The 20,911-nt window shown below is 44.5% G+C and overlaps 1 protein-coding gene across 2 annotated transcripts; it reads right to left on the reverse strand.

The window, feature by feature from the left end:
* Positions 1-1,295: 1,295 nt before the first annotated feature.
* Positions 1,296-20,052, reverse strand: hdac6 (histone deacetylase 6). Of its 2 annotated transcripts, none has more exons than XM_083976249.1 (29): positions 19,988-20,052; positions 19,445-19,527; positions 18,500-18,619; positions 16,896-16,981; positions 16,711-16,795; positions 16,587-16,627; positions 16,350-16,446; positions 15,278-15,375; positions 15,088-15,192; positions 14,241-14,309; positions 14,008-14,134; positions 13,770-13,835; positions 13,544-13,603; positions 13,357-13,446; positions 12,842-12,948; positions 10,568-10,635; positions 10,268-10,415; positions 10,066-10,194; positions 9,142-9,310; positions 7,309-7,511; positions 7,026-7,218; positions 6,791-6,940; positions 6,231-6,408; positions 5,954-6,087; positions 5,635-5,859; positions 5,371-5,517; positions 5,135-5,281; positions 3,568-3,696; positions 1,296-2,567 (listed from the first exon to the last, which is right to left on the reverse strand). In XM_083976249.1, exons 2-29 carry the CDS (start codon positions 19,514-19,516, stop codon positions 2,499-2,501), a joined length of 3,312 nt encoding a protein of 1,103 aa, XP_083832375.1. In that variant the 5' UTR covers positions 19,517-19,527; positions 19,988-20,052; the 3' UTR covers positions 1,296-2,498. The 2 variants fall into 2 exon arrangements, with proteins under 2 accessions (XP_083832375.1, XP_083832376.1); XM_083976250.1 differs by lacking the exon at positions 19,988-20,052 and adding an exon at positions 18,743-18,786 and having other exon boundaries at positions 19,445-19,528.
* Between the last annotated feature and the right edge of the window lie 859 nt (positions 20,053-20,911).

Consider the following 20,911-nt stretch of genomic DNA (forward strand, 5'->3'; position numbering starts at 1 on the left):
GTCTAAAGACAGAGGATGTTGTAAAACCCTTGAAGACAAACTGTTTGTAAAAATGGGCTGCTGATAGAATTGCCTTGTCTCAGACCACAAGTCTGATGGAAGACCAGCAGGACCCACCTGGATTCTGGACTCTGGGCTAGAGTTATCTCTTATTAAATCACAGTCCTCAGACCCTGACACTAGGAGGTCCAGCCAGAAACAGGTTTGGACCTAGTCTAGATTAAGATGTTAAAGAGATACACAGATGTGTAACCTTCTGTAAAACACATGATTGTCTAGTCTCAGGTAACCATGGTAGCCAGGTTACCAACACACACTGACAGTGACCCCAGCTCTGATTGTGACTCAGTAGACAGGTGTGACAAAGCTCCAGATGTTACAGCTGTTTTACACATATAAGTCCAACTCTGTGGAGATGAGCATTTGACATGAACCTGGCAGCACAACCCAAATGCTTTTCTCCCTAATGACTGATGATGTGTCCATAAAACTACACAGCACAAACCACAGAGGCTTCATAGATGGAGCCTGAGACAGTGATGCAGCAACAACAACCACAGCTGGATGCTGAGGAGCTGCAGTGAGCGCGAGACTCAGTGCCAATCAGCATCCCATACAACAGAAATCAAAACATAAACACGGCACCGATGGTTACATCATCACCACACACACACACACACACACACACACACACACACACACACACACACACACACACACACACACACACATGCGCGCACACAAACCATCAGACAGAATCCAGTAAAAAACAAAACAAAAACAAAAAAAAACATAATTTGAATCACAAGAGAAGAAACAAACGCGGTCCACCTGTCTGTCTGTCTGTCTGTCTGTCGGTGTGCAGGATGGGAGGATGCAGGCGGAGGAGAGGGAGGAGAGGATGGAGAGGATGGAGGGAGGGTCCACAGCCCCGGATGTGGCCTCGGTTTCCCTCGCGGGCGCTTAGAGGACAAACACTCAGCTCTGACTCGGGCGCTTCATCAGCCCCAGTTCATTTCCAATAAAATACGTCCTGACGTTTCAGATGACGCAGCTCCGTCACGGCGCCCCCTGCCGGCGGAGCCAAGAACTACTTGCTGCAGATAACTGGTTTCCTGAGAGAAGGAGCTTTGACCTGGTGTAATAACATTTTTTAAAGTTTTCAACGTGAGGACTGTGGAGTTTAAACGTTCAGGATTTATCATTGACAAAGTTTTCTTCACAGTAAAACAAGATCATGAATTTAGGATTATGGTCAGCTGCTGAACAGGAAGAAGAGGAGGCGGGTAACACCAGTCCGTACAAACAGGTTTATTTATAATAAAACAGGCAGAAACAAGAACAAGAGTATTGCACAGCACAGACGACTTCTTCTCACCACCCGACATTGCATTCAACCTGACAGTCTTTTGATCGAACGCACATCAACACACAAATTCTAATTCACTGCAGAAACATCTTCGGACTCACTTCTGTCAAAAACCTCTGAATTAAATTCACGTGTGAACATCATCACACCAACATCCTGCAGCGCCCTCATGATCCTCAACTCCTGCTTCATCTTTTCATCTGTTTCTGTTTGAACCCATCAGAAGCTTCGCTGTGCTACTGCTTCTTATTTCACTTCCTAGTAACATCCTCGTGTCATGATTTTGGACTTTTATTCAGGGAAATGAACAAATCTAACTCTGTCAACTTCCAAAATAAAAGGCAGATAAAAAATAAAGAAAAAGTAGCTTAATGTTATTGAGTGTGAGTTTTTATGAAATGTGGATTGTTGAGAGATTTTGGTCTTTAATTTCATGGACGAGTGGCGAGAGACAGGAGAGTCAGGCGAGAGAGAGGGAAGGGTTGAGAGGCCTCAGACAGAAATGAGATAAGCAGCTTTTTCTCTTGGATCTAAACTTAAATATTATTTATTAATTTAGACTGTAATATATCTTGTCTTCATGTGACTGGTTAAAGGGACACTGCAGATATACAGACAGCAATAAATTATGATGAAAAGGAAGTTCTCTACAGTTTCCTTCACAGAAATCTAATTTAAAAACGTGTTCCTGTGCCACTGTTAGTGGGCGTGGCCTCTGTGACATTAAATTGACATCATCTGGAGAGAAACTCAATGTTCAATACGTCTTTGATGCCTTAAAAACGTTCCGAATAAAATGTCCACAGTCTGCTGGTGATTGGTCACATCTTCAGGGATTTGAACCGACAACCTGCTGCTAATGATGATGGTGAAGATGATGAAGATCAGCACCGATTTGTGGTTAAAAATGTAAAAAAAAAAACTTTGTCACTTATTTTCTTCTTCTGTTTTTGTGAGTTTGTTTTTGGCAGTTGTGGGGCACTGTAGCCAGATTCAGCTACACTGCCCGCAAAGCACCGCAGTTGCTGGTTTCCGTGGCAACTGTCCAAATCACATATTGCTGAAGGAAGAGAGACAGAAAAAGAGAGAAAAAACAAATGCTGCTGCCTTTTTGTTCCCCTCCTCCAACTCAGCACCATGGAGGGATCTCCTCTCCAAACTTGGCACAGTGAGCGGCGTTTTTAGCTTCAAACAGGATCTGGACAGAGAGGACATCAAGTCACATGTTAACAGCTGGTCCACAAAGACAGACTCTGTCCATGTCTTAGATGGAACAAACACAGACATTAAGTAAAGGCCTAAATGCATCCAGTGTTCAAAGCAGTAATTAAAGGGATATTTCAACATTTTTGGCGAATTCTCCTATTGCCATAATCCTTATAGTCTTAGGAGGAGGTTCATTACCCTTAGTTGTCGGTGTAAGCTGTTTTTAGATCGGCGGGGCAGAGACATGAGCTCTGTCCGGCGTGCCGTATTTCCGCCTTTCCCTCATCAAACTCATCAAATACACAATCCAACAACTTCAAAACCCTCTGGTGGACAAGTTGTGACCTGCACATTCACCACGCTATGAGATAATAATGTAACATTATGAGACAGAGTTGTTTTAGAGGCAAATGCGTAGCCAGAACTACATTTCAGACACAGCTGCTCGGCAGCGACAGTGACTTCAAAAGCAAAAGTAGTTCTTCTGAGTATTTGCTTCATGTGTTGTAATGTTACATAATTATACGTTATTATTTCATAGCGTGGTGAATGTGCAGGTCACAGAGTTGTTGGATTGTGTATTTAGTTTGATGAGGGAAACATGGAAATACCGTGCGCCTCCGTTGCGTCAGCTGAGCAGCTCACGTCTCTGCCCCGCTGATCTAAAAACAGCTTGCTCCGACAATTAAATGTAATGAACTTACTGCTAAAACTATAGCGATTATGGCAATAGGAGAATTTGCCAAAATGTTGAAATATCCCTTTAAGACTTCGTTCAATATTTAAAAAATGGCTGACGGAGCAACCACATCCAACTGAATCAGATCAGATTTCCCTCTCATTGCTCTTGTTCAGCAAAACACATGTATGAGATGTGTTAATAGAATCTTTATTGTCACCGTTAATGTAATCTAATGTTTTTTATATGAAAATGAGGCTACATAAATTAGCAATATCTGTTAACACACACACACACATACAGTGACTGTTACCTGGTTGTGTATGTAGGCCTCACACAGGTAACACCACACTGAGAGATCAGAGAAGCTCAGAACCACTGGGTGTTCAGACACAGCACCATGAGTCACCATGTGTTCCTTAACATAACGCCCACAGAACACCTGTAAACACACACACACACACACACACACACACACACACACACACACACACACACACACACACACACACACACACACACACACACACACACACACACACACACACACACACACACACACACACACACACACACAAAGAGCAAGAACATCAGCTGCAGCAGAGGAAAATGATCTGATACTGGATCACAATGGACTATAGGTCCAGGGGCCCCTGTAGGTCTGGGGCCCCTGGGGCTGAAGGAGTCCAGAGTGGTGTTTAATTTGATTAAAGGAGTCATCACCTGGTTTTTTACGTATCCAATCCCCCCTGAATTGCTTTGAATCAATTCTTAAAACTTATTGTAAACATTAAAAAAAAAGAAAAATTCAAACATAGAGCTTGTTCTGACACTTTTTCATAAGGCAACTTTCTCTCGTGAGAGTAAGCGTGAGGTTTTGACTGGTCCGCATGTTCATTGTATTAATATGTAATGAGGCGCACATTGATTGGACGCAGGAAGGACAGAGCCAGAATGGTGGCTGGCCCAGTGGGTTACATGCAGGCTGTATTGGAAACTGCATTCTATGCTGCTCTCTGTCGTGTACCGTAACCATGTTATTATATAACTTCATAAAATAAAATAAAATTTAATCGGTTCTTTGTAAAACATGTATTTATTGATGCAAATGTGGTGATTTCTGTACATAGGCTACAGAGCCCCGGGGCAGAGCTGCTGCTGCTCTGTGTGAAGCTTCACTTTTCATTCAAACAAACTAATACCACTGCCACAATTGTTAGATTTCATCAATGAGACCAACATTTATCTCCTAAAAAGAATTTAACCAGTCGGCGGTAAACCTCTACACACCTGCAGGTAAGTTCATTAACGATGGTTTCCTCCGGCGGCATGACGACGTAGTTTGACCGGTTAACGAGCAGCTGCAGGCGGGTTGATGACGAGTCACTCTCCGCTCCTCTGCCTCGCTGGGGCTTCACTTCTCCCAACGCGGAGCAAACTTCTAAACAGCCGTCATCTGGATAAACTAACCACATTGGGGATCTAAACCCTTACTTTCTCACATGAAAAAATATTAAAACTTAATAAAGTGATGAAATAACAACGCTACAGTGGGAAATAAAACAATAAGTAATGGCGGCGCGGCGGAAGTCGGGGTGGTGGAAGAGAGGTATGTTTATGAAAGCTGTCTCCACGGTGACGTCACCGTAGGAGCAGAGTCAAAATCTGGTCATTTTGTGGTGTGCAGCCTCATGAGCTACACTGGCTTAAACAAAGAGCCCAAACCAAAAAACACTTTCAAACCCCAGGTTTTCAGGCAAGTTTCCACTGAGGTCCAACACCAGTATACATGTTTTAACAAGGAAAAATGCGATTTCCGGGTGATGACTCCTTTAATAAATAATAATAAAGTGTGTGTGATGAGCAGGTGAGTCAGGTACCTGGTAGCAGGTGAGACAGGTCCAGTTCTCGGCATCAGAGCCACAGTCTTGACACGGCAGGGAGATGTCTATACCTGACACGGGGAGGGGCTTAACGGCATCCAGGTGAGGACACCAGGACAGAGGGTCCACCACGTACAGAGTGGACTGAGGACAGAGAGGAAGACAGAGGCAGGTGAGAAATCTAAACTGTCTTCTTAGAATTTAACAACCAACCATATGAAGTGTTTCCTGACTGCGTCTGTCTGTCCTCCACACAGCAGCTCCAAGTTCATGTCAGGCTTCGACCAACCACACGCTCCCTCTGCCTCTGGCTCCGCCCCGGCGCCACCGGCAGCCTCGTCTCCTACAGCAGCTGACTCTGAAGCTGCCATGGCAACCGTCTGCAAACAGATATAGAGATACAGTTAATATGTGAGGTGCCTGTACCATCAGGTTTAGATAACCCATGTAACCATGGTAACTCTTCACTTCAAAGGTGGGGACAGCAGCGAGATAACCTGAGTGTTGCTTGGTGTGCTCTCTGCTGATTGGCTCTGCTCTGGTGCGGCTGCATTCGGCTCCGCCTTCACCTCGTCTTCACAGGTGACCCTCTCAGGGCTGGGGCGTACTTTCCGTCTTGCCCCGCCCACCGGAGTGGATGTAACAGGGGTGTGATTGGTTGAGGTTTGACTGATGTCCATCCTGGCTAGTCCGTGAGTGAGCTGGTCCAGACTGCTCTCCGCCTGATTGGACAGGAACATCGAGACAAAGTCACATGATCTGGTTTCATTTTGTCTAACTTGATTCTTTGACCTGTGACCTTTAGCAGTGTGTTACCGTCATATCCTCCGGTCCTGTGGGGGGCAGTGGTGGTTTGTCTGATCTGGGCTCTGACTTTCTGCCTTTCCCTTTAGAACTACGTTTCCCACGATGCTTTGGGGACGGCAACGACATCCGCACAGACTCTGGTACTGTAAGATACGTTTTAAAAGATAAAAAAAACAGGAGCAAATGAAGGATAATATTTATTTTTTTTAAATCAGCAAAATACTAAATTAAATAGAATGAAAATAAAATCATATTGGAATTTTAAAAAATGTATTTGTATACTTACTTTGTATCCTCAGTGACTTCCAGTAGGGGACATGGTGTCGGATGACCTCGTTGATTGCTGCTACGGCGTTGTGATGCGGAGGGGGGAAGGGAGTCACCAGGGATGGAGGCGGGTCTCCTAGCAACATGCTGGTGCACATCGCCATGGATTCAGAGATGGACGACAGGTTGTAGCCTCCCTGCAGAGAGACAGACAGGTCAGTTTACAGCTGAGCGGCGGTGAGTGACACTTCTACAGCAATTAAAGGGATACTTCACCCAAAATCCATAATTCAGCCCTTTCCTGCATGTCATTCCCCCTCTCTGCCTCCCCATTTCCCGTCTCTCTCTCCACTGTGCTATCAATTAAAGGAAATTAAAGGCAATTAAAAGAGTTATGATGACTCAAAAAGTTCTCCCAACCCTTCGTTGGCATGATGAGTAGAAAATTGGTGGATTGTCGATTTTGGGTGAAGTATCCCTTTAACGTTGTTGTTGTCATCTGTGTTCACTTAACTACACGACATTCTGTTTCACAATAATTCACTTCACCTTGTAAAATCACCAAACGTCACGACTCACCTCCAAAATGACTAGGAGCCGCCCCCCAGCCAGTGACATCAGCAGGTGTGTGAGGTGGGCGTATCCCTCTGGGGTCACATGGTAACCACCCAGCGGATCCCCCCGCGCTGCGTCAAACCCGGCCGACACCAGAACCAGACCAGGGTTAAACTGCAGAGAGCAGATCGACCAATCAGTGGACACAGGCCTGATTGCTGTGTGTGTGGATAGTAGTAGTATATAATACGTGTGTTACCTCGGTAGCTATCGGCATGACGACTTGATGAAAAGCGGCGAGATAGTCAGAGTCACCCATCCGTCCCCCGCTCCACGCCACGTTAACATTAAACCCTGCCCCTTTGGCCACGCCCACACGACTGGGGGCAGCGTCCTCTGAAGATGGGAAGAACACCCCGTTGTCATAGCGATGGAGGGAGATGTACAGAACGCTGGAGACAGCAAGAATCCATCACCACTTCACATCAGTCCACGTTGCATCACATCACATCACATCACGTACTCCTCCCCCTCCCCCTCACCTGTCATCATCTTCAAACATGTGCTGTGTCCCGTTGCCGTGGTGAACGTCCCAGTCCAGGATGAGGACTCTCAGTGGTGTATGGGAGATTTTCTGGGCGTAGCGGGCGGCGAGCGCGGCGGTGTTGAAGAAGCAGAAGCCGCAGGGAGAGTCTCCCTCTGCGTGATGACCTGGAGGTCGGACGATGGCCACGCCGTTGTTCACCTGCAGACAGGACCACTGTCAGGTCACATCCTAGTCCTGGTCCAGGACCCCAGAACCCCAGGACCACCCTCCCATTTCATTCTTGTCCTCACAAACTGGGTTTCCATCCAAATGTATCGAATTTAAGAGCGGATTTTGTGAAAATGCGCAAAAAGCAAATGCAAATTTATGCCCGTTTCCATTCGTTATTGTTTTGCGATTATTGGGAGAGGAGGAGTGTGCCGTGAGATTACGTCATAAGAGAGCGTGAATGTATCCATGACAACAGTTGACACTCAGCTGACAGCTACTTTCCGGACTAGACGCACCTGTATAAGCCGCACCAGCTAAATTTTAAAAGAAAATACATTTATAAGCCGCACTTGAATATAAGCCGCAGGTTTTCATGTTGTAACATGAGATATTTACACAGAAAGACAGTCGGGAACTGTGCAAGTCTGCTCACTTTTCCGCTGTTTTGGTTATGCTCCTGTGTGCATTTGTTGACAACGAAGTAGGGATGCACATTTAGATTTTTTTTCTGACCGATAACCGACGCTCGTTAACCGATTATTAACCGTTAACTGATAAGATTAAGATGCTTGCGGCGCACGGCAAAAAAATTAAAAAAAAAATTATCACTCCAATTTTTTTTATTTATTTTTTTGCCGTTAAATTACACATGTGCGCTGCGACAGAGCAGCGCCACATCCACTGTGCTCTGTCTCAGCTGATCGCGCTCATATGGAGGTTAGATCGTCCAATGTAGAACTGGTTTTATAAAGTGCAGCCAAACACCAGGCTGAAGGAACAGCAGAGCTCCTCTGACAGCTCCTCTGTGGAGCTGCAGGAGAGCTGCAGGTGAACAGGCTGGAGAGCAGCGACGTCCTCGTCCTCTTTTTCTTTTTTTTTATAGCGCCGTAGTTACAGGTGATTCACATCTATGTCTGTGTAGCTACATTTATTGTCTGACCTTCCTTCATGGGGGCTGCTGCACATACTGTCATTCCGCAGCAAAAAGTTACACAGGAGGATTATGACTGAAGGCACGTGAACTCTGCACGTGTCGACACGCCCCCATGAGTTGACGACATAAGGAGCTAATAATAATAATAAAAAAATAACCAATAGTATTAATCGGTCAAAGTTCTTGTTATCGGTTAACGGTTAAACGGTTCATCATGTGCATCCCTACAACGAAGCCGGCGAAAAATCAATAAATGGAGCGGTGGATAACGTTACATAACATGATGTAGTCTTAACCGTCATAAACAAAACATTACGGGTTATGGAGCGCGTTTGTGTTGCGGTGCAGAGACGAGAGCTGGGACACCGGGGCGTCGTTCTCTATTTGTTTGAATGTCGCTGGGTGAAGTCCAGCAGCTTCACCCACAAACTCTGGCTCAATTCGCATAATCTGTTTAAAAAGTCGCATTTTCCTTTTAATCGATACACTGACAAATCCACCCCCCCAAAGCGTTAAAACTTGTATGCGCATTTACTGCCTTTTTTCAAATTTCCGGCGTTTCCATCCAAGTATTTATTCGCAATTTTTGAAAATGCGAATAAAAAAAGGTGGATGGAAACGCAACTACAGTGCCTGTCTGCCTGTCTAGTTTGAAGCTCTTTAGACCACCAGGGTCTGGTTTACCTTTCCTGTCAGGATGCTCTCCACTATGTTGAAGCAGCTCCCAGCAGCCAGCTGGGCAGACTGGAAGCTCTGGTTGTTGATGTAGATGGAGTTGAACTCTGTGGCCAGTTTGTGCAGATCTCTGGGCTTCATCACTGCTGTGCCTCTCATCTGCTCAACGTGCTGCACACTGCATGCACACACACACACAAAGAAACAGGTCATGATGTGACTGTGCAGCTATTTTACTGCCCCCTGGTGTCACACAGTGATGATTTTCCTCAACATGGAGGACTTTTAAAGGGATAATTAAACATTTTGGCAAATTCTCCTATTGCCATAATCCCTATAGTCTTAGGAGTAGGTTCATTACCTTTAATTGTTGGTGCAAGCTGTTTTTAGATCGGCGGGGCAGAGATGTGAGCTCTGCACGTTGCGCAGTATTTCCGGCTTTCCCCCATAAAACTCATCAAATACACAATCCAACAACTCCAAAACGTTTTGGTGGACAAGTTGTGACCTGCACATTCATCACGCTATGAAATGATAATGAGCCAGAGGTTCTTTTGAGGTAAATACGTACGATACATTCCATACACAGCTGCTCAGCGGAGTGACTTAAAAAGCGCAAGTAGTTCCGAGTGTTTGCTTCTTGTGTTGTAATGTTACATCATTTGTTATTATCTCATAGCGTGGTGAATGTGCAGGTCACAACTTGAAATCCCATGAGCCTCCGTTGCGTTAGCTGAGCAGCTCACGTCTCTGCCCCGCCGATCTAAAAACAGCTTGCAACGACAATTACAGGTAATGACCCTACTGCTATGACTATAGGAATTATGGCAGTAGTACAATTTGCCAAAATGTTGAAATATCCTTTTAAACCTCTTGTATTGATCTAACCTGCATGTTCTCAGTCTCTGTCCTGTGCCCTGAAAGTGACCGTACCTGTGACACATGGTCAGCTCCTCGTCTGTTGCCAAGCGAGCTGGTATCCGCTTGCAGCGGTCGACCAGTCCCAGTTGCTGGTGTTTGGAGAAGATCTTGGAGATCCTCTGAGGCTGCTCAGGATGATGCCTGTTTGATACCATTCATATTATTACATCATCACATCCTCCATCCATGACATCACAGCAGCAGCGGTTCTTACCTGTCCCACATGTTCATGTGCTCCATCATCCTCTCATCGTAAACCAGACCTGTTGTTGTGGCAAGAGAGGGGGCAGAGCTACTTGGCTTCGCACTTTTCTCATTGGTTGTTGCTCTGATGACTCCACCATTCGCTGATGAGCTGCCCTCTGCACAGGAAACAGGAAGAGAGAATTCCTTTGTTTATGTAAAATGTACAAAAAGAAGCAGAGCACAGAGGTGAACTGTCTCTACTGAATTTTCAAAAGAGGTTGCTTGTTCAATACTTCCCAATATGATGTGGTGTGTGTGTGTGTCTCACCCAGTACTTGTAGAAAGGCCCAGTGCGGATACAGAGCAGAAATGGTCTGGGAGATGGACTGCAGAGCACTGTGAGAAAGAGAGAGAGAGAGAGAGAGAGAGAGAGAGAGAGAGAGAGAGAGAGAGAGAGAGAGAGAGAGAGAGAGAGATGAAGGAATGCATGCTGGGAAAACGAACTCTCGATGTGGACTTTTCAGGCAGTTTGTTCTCAGGAAAGTTCAAAGTGAGTGAAGTGAGTGGAAGTATCTGAGCAGAGCTGAACCAGTTCTATCATTGATGAGGGGAGGGACTTCAGTGCTTCTTATCTCTTTTAGCATCAAAAACACTGGTCCTTTCTTTATGAAAGGAAAATTGAAATGCTGTCCCACTATTCCTTGTCGCAGCAAGGAATAGTGGTGCTAAAAAGTAAAGTGCTATATAAAAAGTTTATTATTGTCCCAGCCCCTGTTTGAACTTTTTGAAAACACTATAGCCTTTACATGGGGTGGAACTCTTGTACAAGCCCATTCAGGCTTCGTTCCCCCCTTGCACCATTGCACTTAAATGTGTGCTAAATAAAAAATCTATCAAATTACATAAATAAGTCACTAAATCCCCTCCCACTGTGGAGTGCACTGAAAATACATTTTCAACAACACTATAAAGTTTCTCCAGGAAGCGATAAACATGACGTAATTTACTGTGGCCTGTTGCTCAGTTTCTTAATGTTAAAGTCCCCGTCCAACCATCTTTTGTTGTTATTTTAAAGAATTCTCTGTGGTTTTTAAATTTTGATTAAGAGGTTTTTAGCCAAAATCACAAATCCTGTGCCATTTCCTTCTGCAGAGCACCAGTAGCTCATTAGCAATGCACCTATGAGTGGTGGTCGGAGACTGCACTGCTCTGCACCCACGCGTACCTGTGTGTGTGTGTGTGTGTGTGTGTGTGTGTGTGTGTGTGTGTGTGTGTGTGTGTGTGTGTGTGTGTGTGTGTGTGTGTGAGAGTGTGTGTGTGTGTGTGTGTGTGTGTGTGTGTGTGTGTGTGTGTGTGTCTGTGTATGCGAGTCCAGCTGAACGAGGGGCTGACTGACAGATGAAAGACGGTGAAACGCTGTTAAAGGGATACGCCAACATTTTTTTTTTTTTACGTGTCTTGCCTCACTCCCGAGTCCATGACAAGCAGATAGACACCATCTTTTCGACTGTGCGTGCAGTAACAAGGGAGATACCTGTAATTAGCTTAGCTCAAACACTGGAAGTGTATCGGTAGTGTTAGCCTGCCTCCACCTAAAGTCATCAGAGAAACTCTTCAGCAACTCTAAACGGAAAGCTGATCTTCATCTCAGAGCTGACAAAACTCTCCGGTAAGGCATCTTGAGCGGTCAAATGCCGCTAACGGGACAAGATCGGCCAAAACAGAGGGTTCAAGCAAAGACAGTTTATTTTGGTTCAAGCTAGCTACATCGAGGGTAGGTTAGCTTCCTATTTCAAAGTAAAAGCACAAATTCTATCGTCATGGTTTTCTGTATGTAAAGAGTAACGGGTGTTTTATTTTGTGAAAGTAACCAGAAGTGCGTTGGTCACAACGGCTAGCTTGAGTAGCGCCGAATTCGTCCGAACAAAATTGTAAACAGCTGGTATTTAGACAAATTACTGTAATGACACACTGCTGATCTAAACGGCTACTTTCTCGCCTAAAAATGTTTGAAATGTTGATAAAGTGATATATTTACAGAGTTTAGAGCTAAAATGAAATCAGCTTCTCACTGCTGATAGGGGGCAGGCTAACACTACCTATGCACTTCCAGCGTTTGAGCTAAGCTAATTACGGGCGATACGGCTCTATCTCCCTTGTTACTGCACGCACAGTCGAAAGGATGGTGTCTATCTGCTGGTCATGGACTCGGGAGTGAGGCAAGACACGAAAAAAAAAATGTTGGTGTATCACTTTAAAAAAACAAATAAACGTTTGTTTGTTTTTTCTCGGTGAGAAACTGTGGCGGACCCGTACAGACTGTTGCAGGCCGCCTTACACCGAGCTTTCTGGCCTTTCACTTTTGAGGCAGATGCATAGCGGGGCGGGAGCTTGTCAGCACTATGCCCCGCCCTGGGGTTGTGACGCCATCAACCCCAGTCTGCCTGAAACTGCCAGTTTGCATCTGCCGCTGGTTCACAGCAATTTGACGGCATAAAAACTCAGAAATGCAATTTTGCACTTACTTTTCTGCTGATATGTCCTCTAACATCAGAAAAATGCCACAGGAACATGTGAAAAGCACAAAAAACACAAACCCTACCTGTCAGAAGGGGCTGAGGGCGGAGTCAGAGGAGGACAGGCTCCTCCCAGCAGAGCTCTGACACAGGCTGCAGCTCCCTCTGCTGTTGACTGCAGGTTATAACCTCCCTGCACAGACACACAAACACACAGTATACTGTAGATACTATAGAATAGAGATGTATTAATTTGTGGTTATTATACTTATTCTATTATAAGAGAAGGGTTGTTCTTATTATTGAACATAGTTTTTATCATGTATTATTATTATTATCTAAGCGTGTCTAACTGGACCTTTTAGAAAAGGTAAAACAAACAAACCATTGTTCAGTGCTTTTATTTTGACATACAGTAGTGACTGACTGCTGTCAATATACTGAAATACAGAGTATCTGACATCAGTGTATTACAGTGACCACCAGAGAGACAGACACACACACACACACACACACACACACACACACACACACACACACACACACACACACACACACACACACACACACACACAGGGATAATAAAAAGAAAACACTTTACCTCGAGAGCCAGAACAAGTCGACCTTCAGCCAAACTCATCAACATGTGAGTCAGAGTATGGAAACACTGGGGACTCACACACATCTCCCCCTGAACACAAGCGCACACACACAGGAGAGATATTTACAAATTAAAACCCTGTGGTAAAGTAACAACAGTCATCACTGATCTGAGGTCTGTGCTGTACCTTCTCATCTCCAACTGCAGCATCGAATCCAGCGGAGACTAGAACCAGCTGAGGCTGGAACTGGAAACACAACACTGATTAATGCAGGTAGTGTTCCCTCTGTGTGTGTGTGTGTGTGTGTGTGTGTGTGTGTGTGTGTGTGTGTGTGTGTGTGTGTGTGTGTGTGTGTGTGTGTGTGTGTGTGTGTGTGTGTGTGTGTGTGTGTGTGAGTGTGTGTGTGTGTTACCTCGCAGGCTACAGGCAGCAGGAGTTTTTGAAAAGCAGTGATGTAATCAGCGTCTGTCATTCCCGTCTGAAGAACAACACACACACAGGTTTAAGGTTTGGACCAAATGATGTGTGTCCCTTTTTCTTCGAACACTATTCATGAACATTTTTTATTTTGATGGTTTCTGTCTCTGATGTTCACATGAGCAGCTGTTTTCCTGTTAATTGCATCATGCGTTGTCGTTGGCAGGACTCACCTGGTTCCAGGGCAGGTTGATGTTTCTTCCTTCAGCTCGTCCGCTGCCGACAAACTGACTGTCAGACTCTGGGAGGTGTGGCCAGAAAGAGCCCTTCTCATACCTGTGGACGCTGAAGTACAGGACACTGCGGGAGGACCAGGAGGAGGGGGGACAGGGAGTCAGTGTGTGTTATAAAGACAGAAAGGTTTGTAAAGTCTGTGACAGACAGAAGATGAGGAGGAGCAGTTTACCTGGGGTCCTCCTGGAACAGGTACTGGATCCCCTGACCATGATGAACGTCCCAGTCCACTATCAACACCCTGAAAGCCACACACACACACACACACTATGTGAACATGTGAACAAAAACACCTCTGACTTTCAAAATATAATTACATTATTTATGTGCAGTTAAAGGGATAGTTCACCCAAAATTCAAATTTCGCTCATTATCTACTCACCCTCATGTCAACTAAGAGCTGTGAGATATTTCAGAGTCCTCCGTTCCTTCTCTGAGTTATGGGGGGGTCCGCGCAGCAGTATTTGTCCATATAATGATTGTGAATGGATACCAACTTTCTTCATCCAAAAAGACACACCAAAAAACATCCAAATACCTCCATACTGCTCGTCTGTAATGTCCCTCTTGTATTGAAGTCCTGACATGAGAAATTGTTCCGCAGGTCCGCACTGACACAGGAAGAGCAGTGAACCGAGACACTGGGAGCTTCCGCTACAAACAAACTTAAAATATAGACTTATAATTTAATTTTCAGAACAATTTCTCATGTCGGGGCTTCAATACAAGAGCGACATTACAGACGAGCACTATGGAGGTATTTGGATGTTTTTTGGTGTGTCTTTTTGGACGAAGAAAGTTGGTATCCATTCACAACCATTATATGGACAAATACTGCTGCGCGGACCCCCCCGTAACTCAGAGAAGGAACGGAGGACTCTGAAAATTCTCCCAGCTCTTAGTCGACATGAGGGTGAGTAGATAATGAGTGAAATTTGAATTTTGGGTGAACTATCCCTTTAAGTCATGTTGCTCACACATTAACACCCCTTGAATGTCTAACACACACACACACACACCTGCTGACTGAGTGTCTGGTCCGAGCGTATCGAGCTGCGACAGCCACGTTGTTGAAGAAACAGTAACCGTTGGCCTGGTCGGCCTGAGCGTGATGACCTGGAGGTCTGAGGAGCACAGGTGTGTTACTGTGATGTTGGCCGGTCAAAGTGAGCAGCACCTAAACGCAGCATGAGTAGCTGCTGATGTTACCTGATGACTGCAAATCCATTTCTGAGTTCTGAGGTCATCACCTGATCGACCAGCTGGAGGACTGAACCCACGGCCGACAAAGACACCTGGAACGACTCCTACACACACACGCACAAATGAAAACACAAACAGCAGTTAAAGCATGTGTGGTCAAAGTATTACTGTGAATTTTTCTTTTCTTAAAGGGATAGTTCAACATTTTGTAAAATTGTCCCATTCCTATAATCCCTATAGTCATAGCAGTAGGCTTGTTACCTTTAATTGTCGGTGCAAGCTATTTTTAGAACGGCGGAGCAGAGCCGTGAGCTGCTCAGAGCTACGCTACGGAGGATAATGGGATTTCTTGGTTTCCCTCATCAAACTGATCAAATACACAATCCAACAACTCCACAACGCTCTGGTGGACAAGTTGTGACCTGCACATTCACCACGCTATGAGATAATAACAGAACATTACCAGACAGAGTTGTTTTAGAGGTAAATACAGAGACTGCTTGATGAAAAACTGTCCCTGAAGGCAACGTGCATCAGCAGTTTTGCATGAATTTACCTCTAAAACAACTCTGTCTGGTAACGTTGTGTTATTATCTCATAGCGTGGTGAATGTGCAGGTCACAACTTGTCCACCAGAGCGTTTTGGAGTTGTTGGATTGTGTATTTGATGAGTTTGATGAGGGAAACCAAGAAATCCCATTAGCCTCTGTAGCGTAGCGCTGAGCAGCTCACGGCTCTGCTCCGCCGTTCTAAAAATAGCTTGCACCGACAAATAAAGGTAACAAACCTACTGCTATGGCTATTAGTGATTATGGCAATGGGCCAATTTGCCAAAATGTTGAACTATCCCTTTAAATGAATAGTTCAGCGTTTTTGAAGTGCAGAGACCTTTCTACTGCATCTAGTGTCTAGCATTTGTAGCTCATACAACCCCACTTCAAAAAAGCTGAACTATCCCTTTAATCAGTATATGTGTGTGTGTGTGTGTGTGTGTGTGTGTGTGTGTGTGTGTGTGTGTGTGTGTGTGTGTGTGTGTGTGTGTGTGTGTGTGTGTGTGTGTGTGTGTGTGTGTTCTTACAGGATGAAGGTAAATGGAGTCGTATTTCTCAGACAGAGTGCGCAATTCACTCTCTGACATCATCTTAGTCGACCTCATCATATCCACATAATGTTTCCTACAAACAAATCAGAGGACAGTTGGAGGACATCTGACATTAGAGAGTCAGTAGAGTCACTCAGAGGACAATAGAGGACAGTAGAATAAATAGATCTGTCCTTTAACACTTCAACGATACAAAATGTTTGTGTGACTCACTTGTGAACAAGCAGCAGCTCTTCTTCTGTAGCTTCTCTGGGCTGAGACACAGAGACATGATGTTAGTCAGGCAGAGAGACGGACAGGCAGGAAGAGAGACAGAGAGATGGATGGATGGTCTAACCTCCACCCTGGTGCAGTGAGACAGCAGCTCTTGCTTCTCCAGCTCCTCCATGATGGACGTCACTCTGTCTGGACACTCCACATGACTGACAACAACAACAACACAATGTCATTATGAAGCTGTTACAGCATCACACAGTCTGTTACTTCAATCACTGAGTCACTGACAGGAACACCTGAGCTTACCTGGGCTCCCACAGGTTCTTAGGATGAGTGAAGGCTTCTGAGTAAACCAGTCCTGTACCACTGACTGCTGACCTGCTGGACAGGTCCTTCACAAATACACACACACACACACACACACACACACACACACAGGTTAAAGGTGAAAACTGGCAAATTGGCCTATTGCCATAATCCCTATAGTTAGGAGTAGGTTCATTACCTTTAATTGTCGCTGTTTTCCGGCTTTCCCTCATCAAACTCATCAAATACACAATCCAACAACTCCAAAACGCTCTGGTGGACAAGTTGTGACCTGCACATTCACCACGCTATGAGATAATAATGTAACATAACAAGACAGAGTTGTTTTCGAGGCAAATGCACAGCCAGAACTACATCCCAGACACGGCTGCTCAACAGAGTGACTTCAAAAGTAGTTCTGAGTATTTGCTTCATGTGTCGTAATTTTACATAATTATAATCTCATAGCGTGGTGAATGTGCAGGTCACAATTTGTCCACCAGAGCGTTTTGGAGTTGTTGGATTGTGTATTTGATGAGTTTGCTGAGGGAAAACCTGGAAATATCATGAGCCTCCATTGTGTTATCTGAGCAGCTTATGTCTCTGCCCCACCGATCTAAAACTAGCTTGCACCGACAATTAAAGGTAATGAACCTACTGCTAAAACTATAGGGATTATGGCAATAGGAGAATTATCCCTTTAAGAATATGTCATCAAAACAAATCTCTAACCATCACAAACACCACAGTTGGGCACACAAAACTGTCTCTAATCTCTCTCTCTCTCTCTCTCTCTCTCTCTCTCTCTCTCTCTCTCTCTCTCTCTCTCTCTCTCTCTAAAAAAACACTCTTGCTGGTGGCGCTGTGTGAAATGCATTTACTCGGCGCTGATGTTGGGTTTTTTTCTTTACTTTGCCGGTTTTGGGCGGCTTCTCTGCTCCACTTTGTGCCGTCTCTACTGTTGTGGAGCATGCGCACATGCATTGTCCAGTTATACTCCGACTAAGGTGTATACATGACGGAGAAAATCGAATTCCAATCGCATTATCTGGGTGTCTTAATCGGAGTTCTCCAACTCCGATTTCAGTCGGACTAAGGTGTTTACATGCACTTCAGTTGTCCAGTTATAGTCGGATTAAGGCAATAATTCGGTTTTTTCAAGTGTCATGTAAACATACTGAGTGTTTTTTATGTGAAGCTGAATGATCCACAGACATCTCCTCCTCTCCCCACCAGACAGACCAGATGGTCAGAACCAGGAAAACACTGAATGAAACTGTTCCCGTTTCAGTGATCTTAGGATGTCTCAGACGACTGGACGCTGAGCTGGTGGACATTCCTTCAGCTTTTTTCCACCTATAACCTCAGCTACAGACATCCACTGACTAAGATCCTTCATCTGGTTCAAATATAGAGCTGAAAATTGTAAAAAGTGAATCTAAGGAAAGTGACTTTCAGTCAGATAAACACTAACACTACAACTGACACAGGCAGATTGTTAATAGTAAAGTGTCTACTACTTGTTATGAAACAGAACAACTCAGACAGAACAACGACAGACAGAAGGACAGACAGACAGAAGGACAGACAGGACAGTGGTTTACCAGTGTTTGCAGTCTGCTGTTCAGCTCCTCCTCTCTGCTCTTCTCCATTTTTCCTCTCCTCTTCGCCTCCTGCAGACAGTTTCCTCGTTTCTTCTCCTCCTTTCCGTCACTATTGCTGCCCTGAAACACACACACACACACACACAAACATTTGAGTCAAATACGACTGAAGACTCTTTACAAAGACATGACGGCTGCAGAGACTTCAAACAGACTTTAAAGAAGAAGTCCGACTTCACTCACTCCAAACATCAAACTGACAAAGACGCACAGCGCTCATCTGTTAACTAGACCATAAAGAGAGACAGACAGTTGGACCTGAGGTCAAACTCCAGCTGCAGGAATAATCATTATCAGAGAGATCTCAATGTTTCTCATTGACCTCCCTGCCTGAAGACTTCGTCCTAAACACTCACTCATTTCACGTTTGTTTGTGGCTTATGAGCTCTGTTCTGGGTTTTCAGATTATTACAAATACAAATAAAAGCGTCAGTGTGATGTTATTTAATATTATTTCTCATCAACGAATCCCACAGTATTCACCCAAAACAACTTGTTACATGTACCAGAGCGGGGTACGTTTAATATTTCCACTTTATATGAATGACCTTTGTCTTATTACATGTTGAGGACAACTGAACTTCTTTTGATTCTTGAAGATTAGATGTTTGGCCTCTCATCCAGAAGGCTTCCTCTGCTCTGCTCTGGACTCAACAAGACTTTTGGTTTCACTTTGTTTGTTGTCGTTTTTTTTTCCTGTGGCTGAACCTAGAGAGGAATCTTTGTATAATAGTCTTTGGTGTTTTGTTCTGGAACAATTATTCCAAAAAAGATGGCGTGTGTGAGTGTGTGTGTGTGTGTGTGTGTGTGTGTGTGTGTGTGTGTGTGTGTGTGTGTGTGTGTGTGTGTGTGTGTGTGTGTGTGTGTGTGTGTTATGTGGACAACCTGAGGAGACAGACGAGGAGATCTTCTGACTGACTTCAGTCCAGATCCTGGAGGATCTGATCCAGACTGCATATTTGATCCACCTGAAACAAGCACAAAACACACATTGCTGAAATACAACAAAAACACACACACTGACTGATGGAGACACTCAGGCCTGTCAGTCACCATGACGTCATAGTTGATGAGCCATGACAGCCTAACTGTTATTGTTTTCCACAGCTGATAGAAAACCTGACCTAATTATGGATCAACTGTCATATCGTTATTATACAGACAGTTATTATACAACACGTTTTCCTGTTGCTATAACAACACGGAATATATAATATAGGAGAAGAAAGAAATCACATCAATTATTCAGCTCGGTTCAAACCGACAGTGTCAGTTTATGTAGCTGTTAGCCTCTGTGCTAACCGGCCGCTGTGCTTTTCCAGAGAGCTGAGACCTGAACCCGGACCGAGACTGCTCTCAGCCGGTGGTCTCTGCCCTGGACCCGGACCAGGACCCGGACCCGGACTCAGATAAACCGGAGGAACTCACCGCTGCCTGCTTCTGTTTTTGTTTCTGCTGCTGAGCGCCAACTGCACACACACAACTGTCGCACACATACAGCGTCACCGAGAAGGGCGTCGGCGCGACCTGCTAACGTCACCGTCGAAATGAAAAATGTTCTCTGCTTTTTCCTTAAAAAAAATAACTGATTTTTATGTTTTCGTTCACATTTTTGTGTGGTTATCTTCTGATCAGGATAGTTTAAAATATGTATTTTATATTATTTATGTGTATCTTATCTATATTTCTAAGAATAACATCTGTATTCAGTCATTTCATTTATAAAAGGGACTACGGTATACTGTGGTATATTTTTGATGTTGATGCTGATGAAAAGATGACCACTCTGACACGTCTTCCTTGTAGATGGTAAAAAAGAGTTTATTACAAAAAAGATGTAGTGTCAAAAAGCCGAATCTTTGAGAAGCCTCTGGAGCCAATTATGAGACCTCTGGGTCTTGGCCAAAAGTCCTGACCTTATATAGTATGTTCTCTAAAACTCCACCTCTCTAAACAGAAGGAATGATTATTTAATCAATAAGAGTCAGCTGCCACACTGAGTGGTACAGTAGCTGACTCATCAGTTACTTTGGACCTCCTTTTCAGACAATGGTATTTATCAGGGCCGGCCCCTGGCATAAACACTCTATGCGGTTGTTTAGGGCCACAGCCGTTAGGTGGGGGGCCACATCAGAAAGGTACCGGGGTTCATTCAAGTAATTTAAACATCCTGAGGTCTGCACGCACACTGTGAGCTTTATATGTGATTTGAAGTCAATATTCAGCTTCTTTTATCTCACATTTGAGACATTTGGTGAAAATAGAATGGCAGAATGACAACATTTGTGCTCAAAAAGCAATCTTACAAAATTTCATTTTAGACTTGTTTTCTAGGCCCTACACTTACTGTAT

This window comes from Trachurus trachurus (assembly GCF_905171665.1).
Source record: "Trachurus trachurus genome assembly, chromosome: 7".
NCBI classification, from domain to species: Eukaryota; Metazoa; Chordata; class Actinopteri; order Carangiformes; family Carangidae; genus Trachurus; species Trachurus trachurus.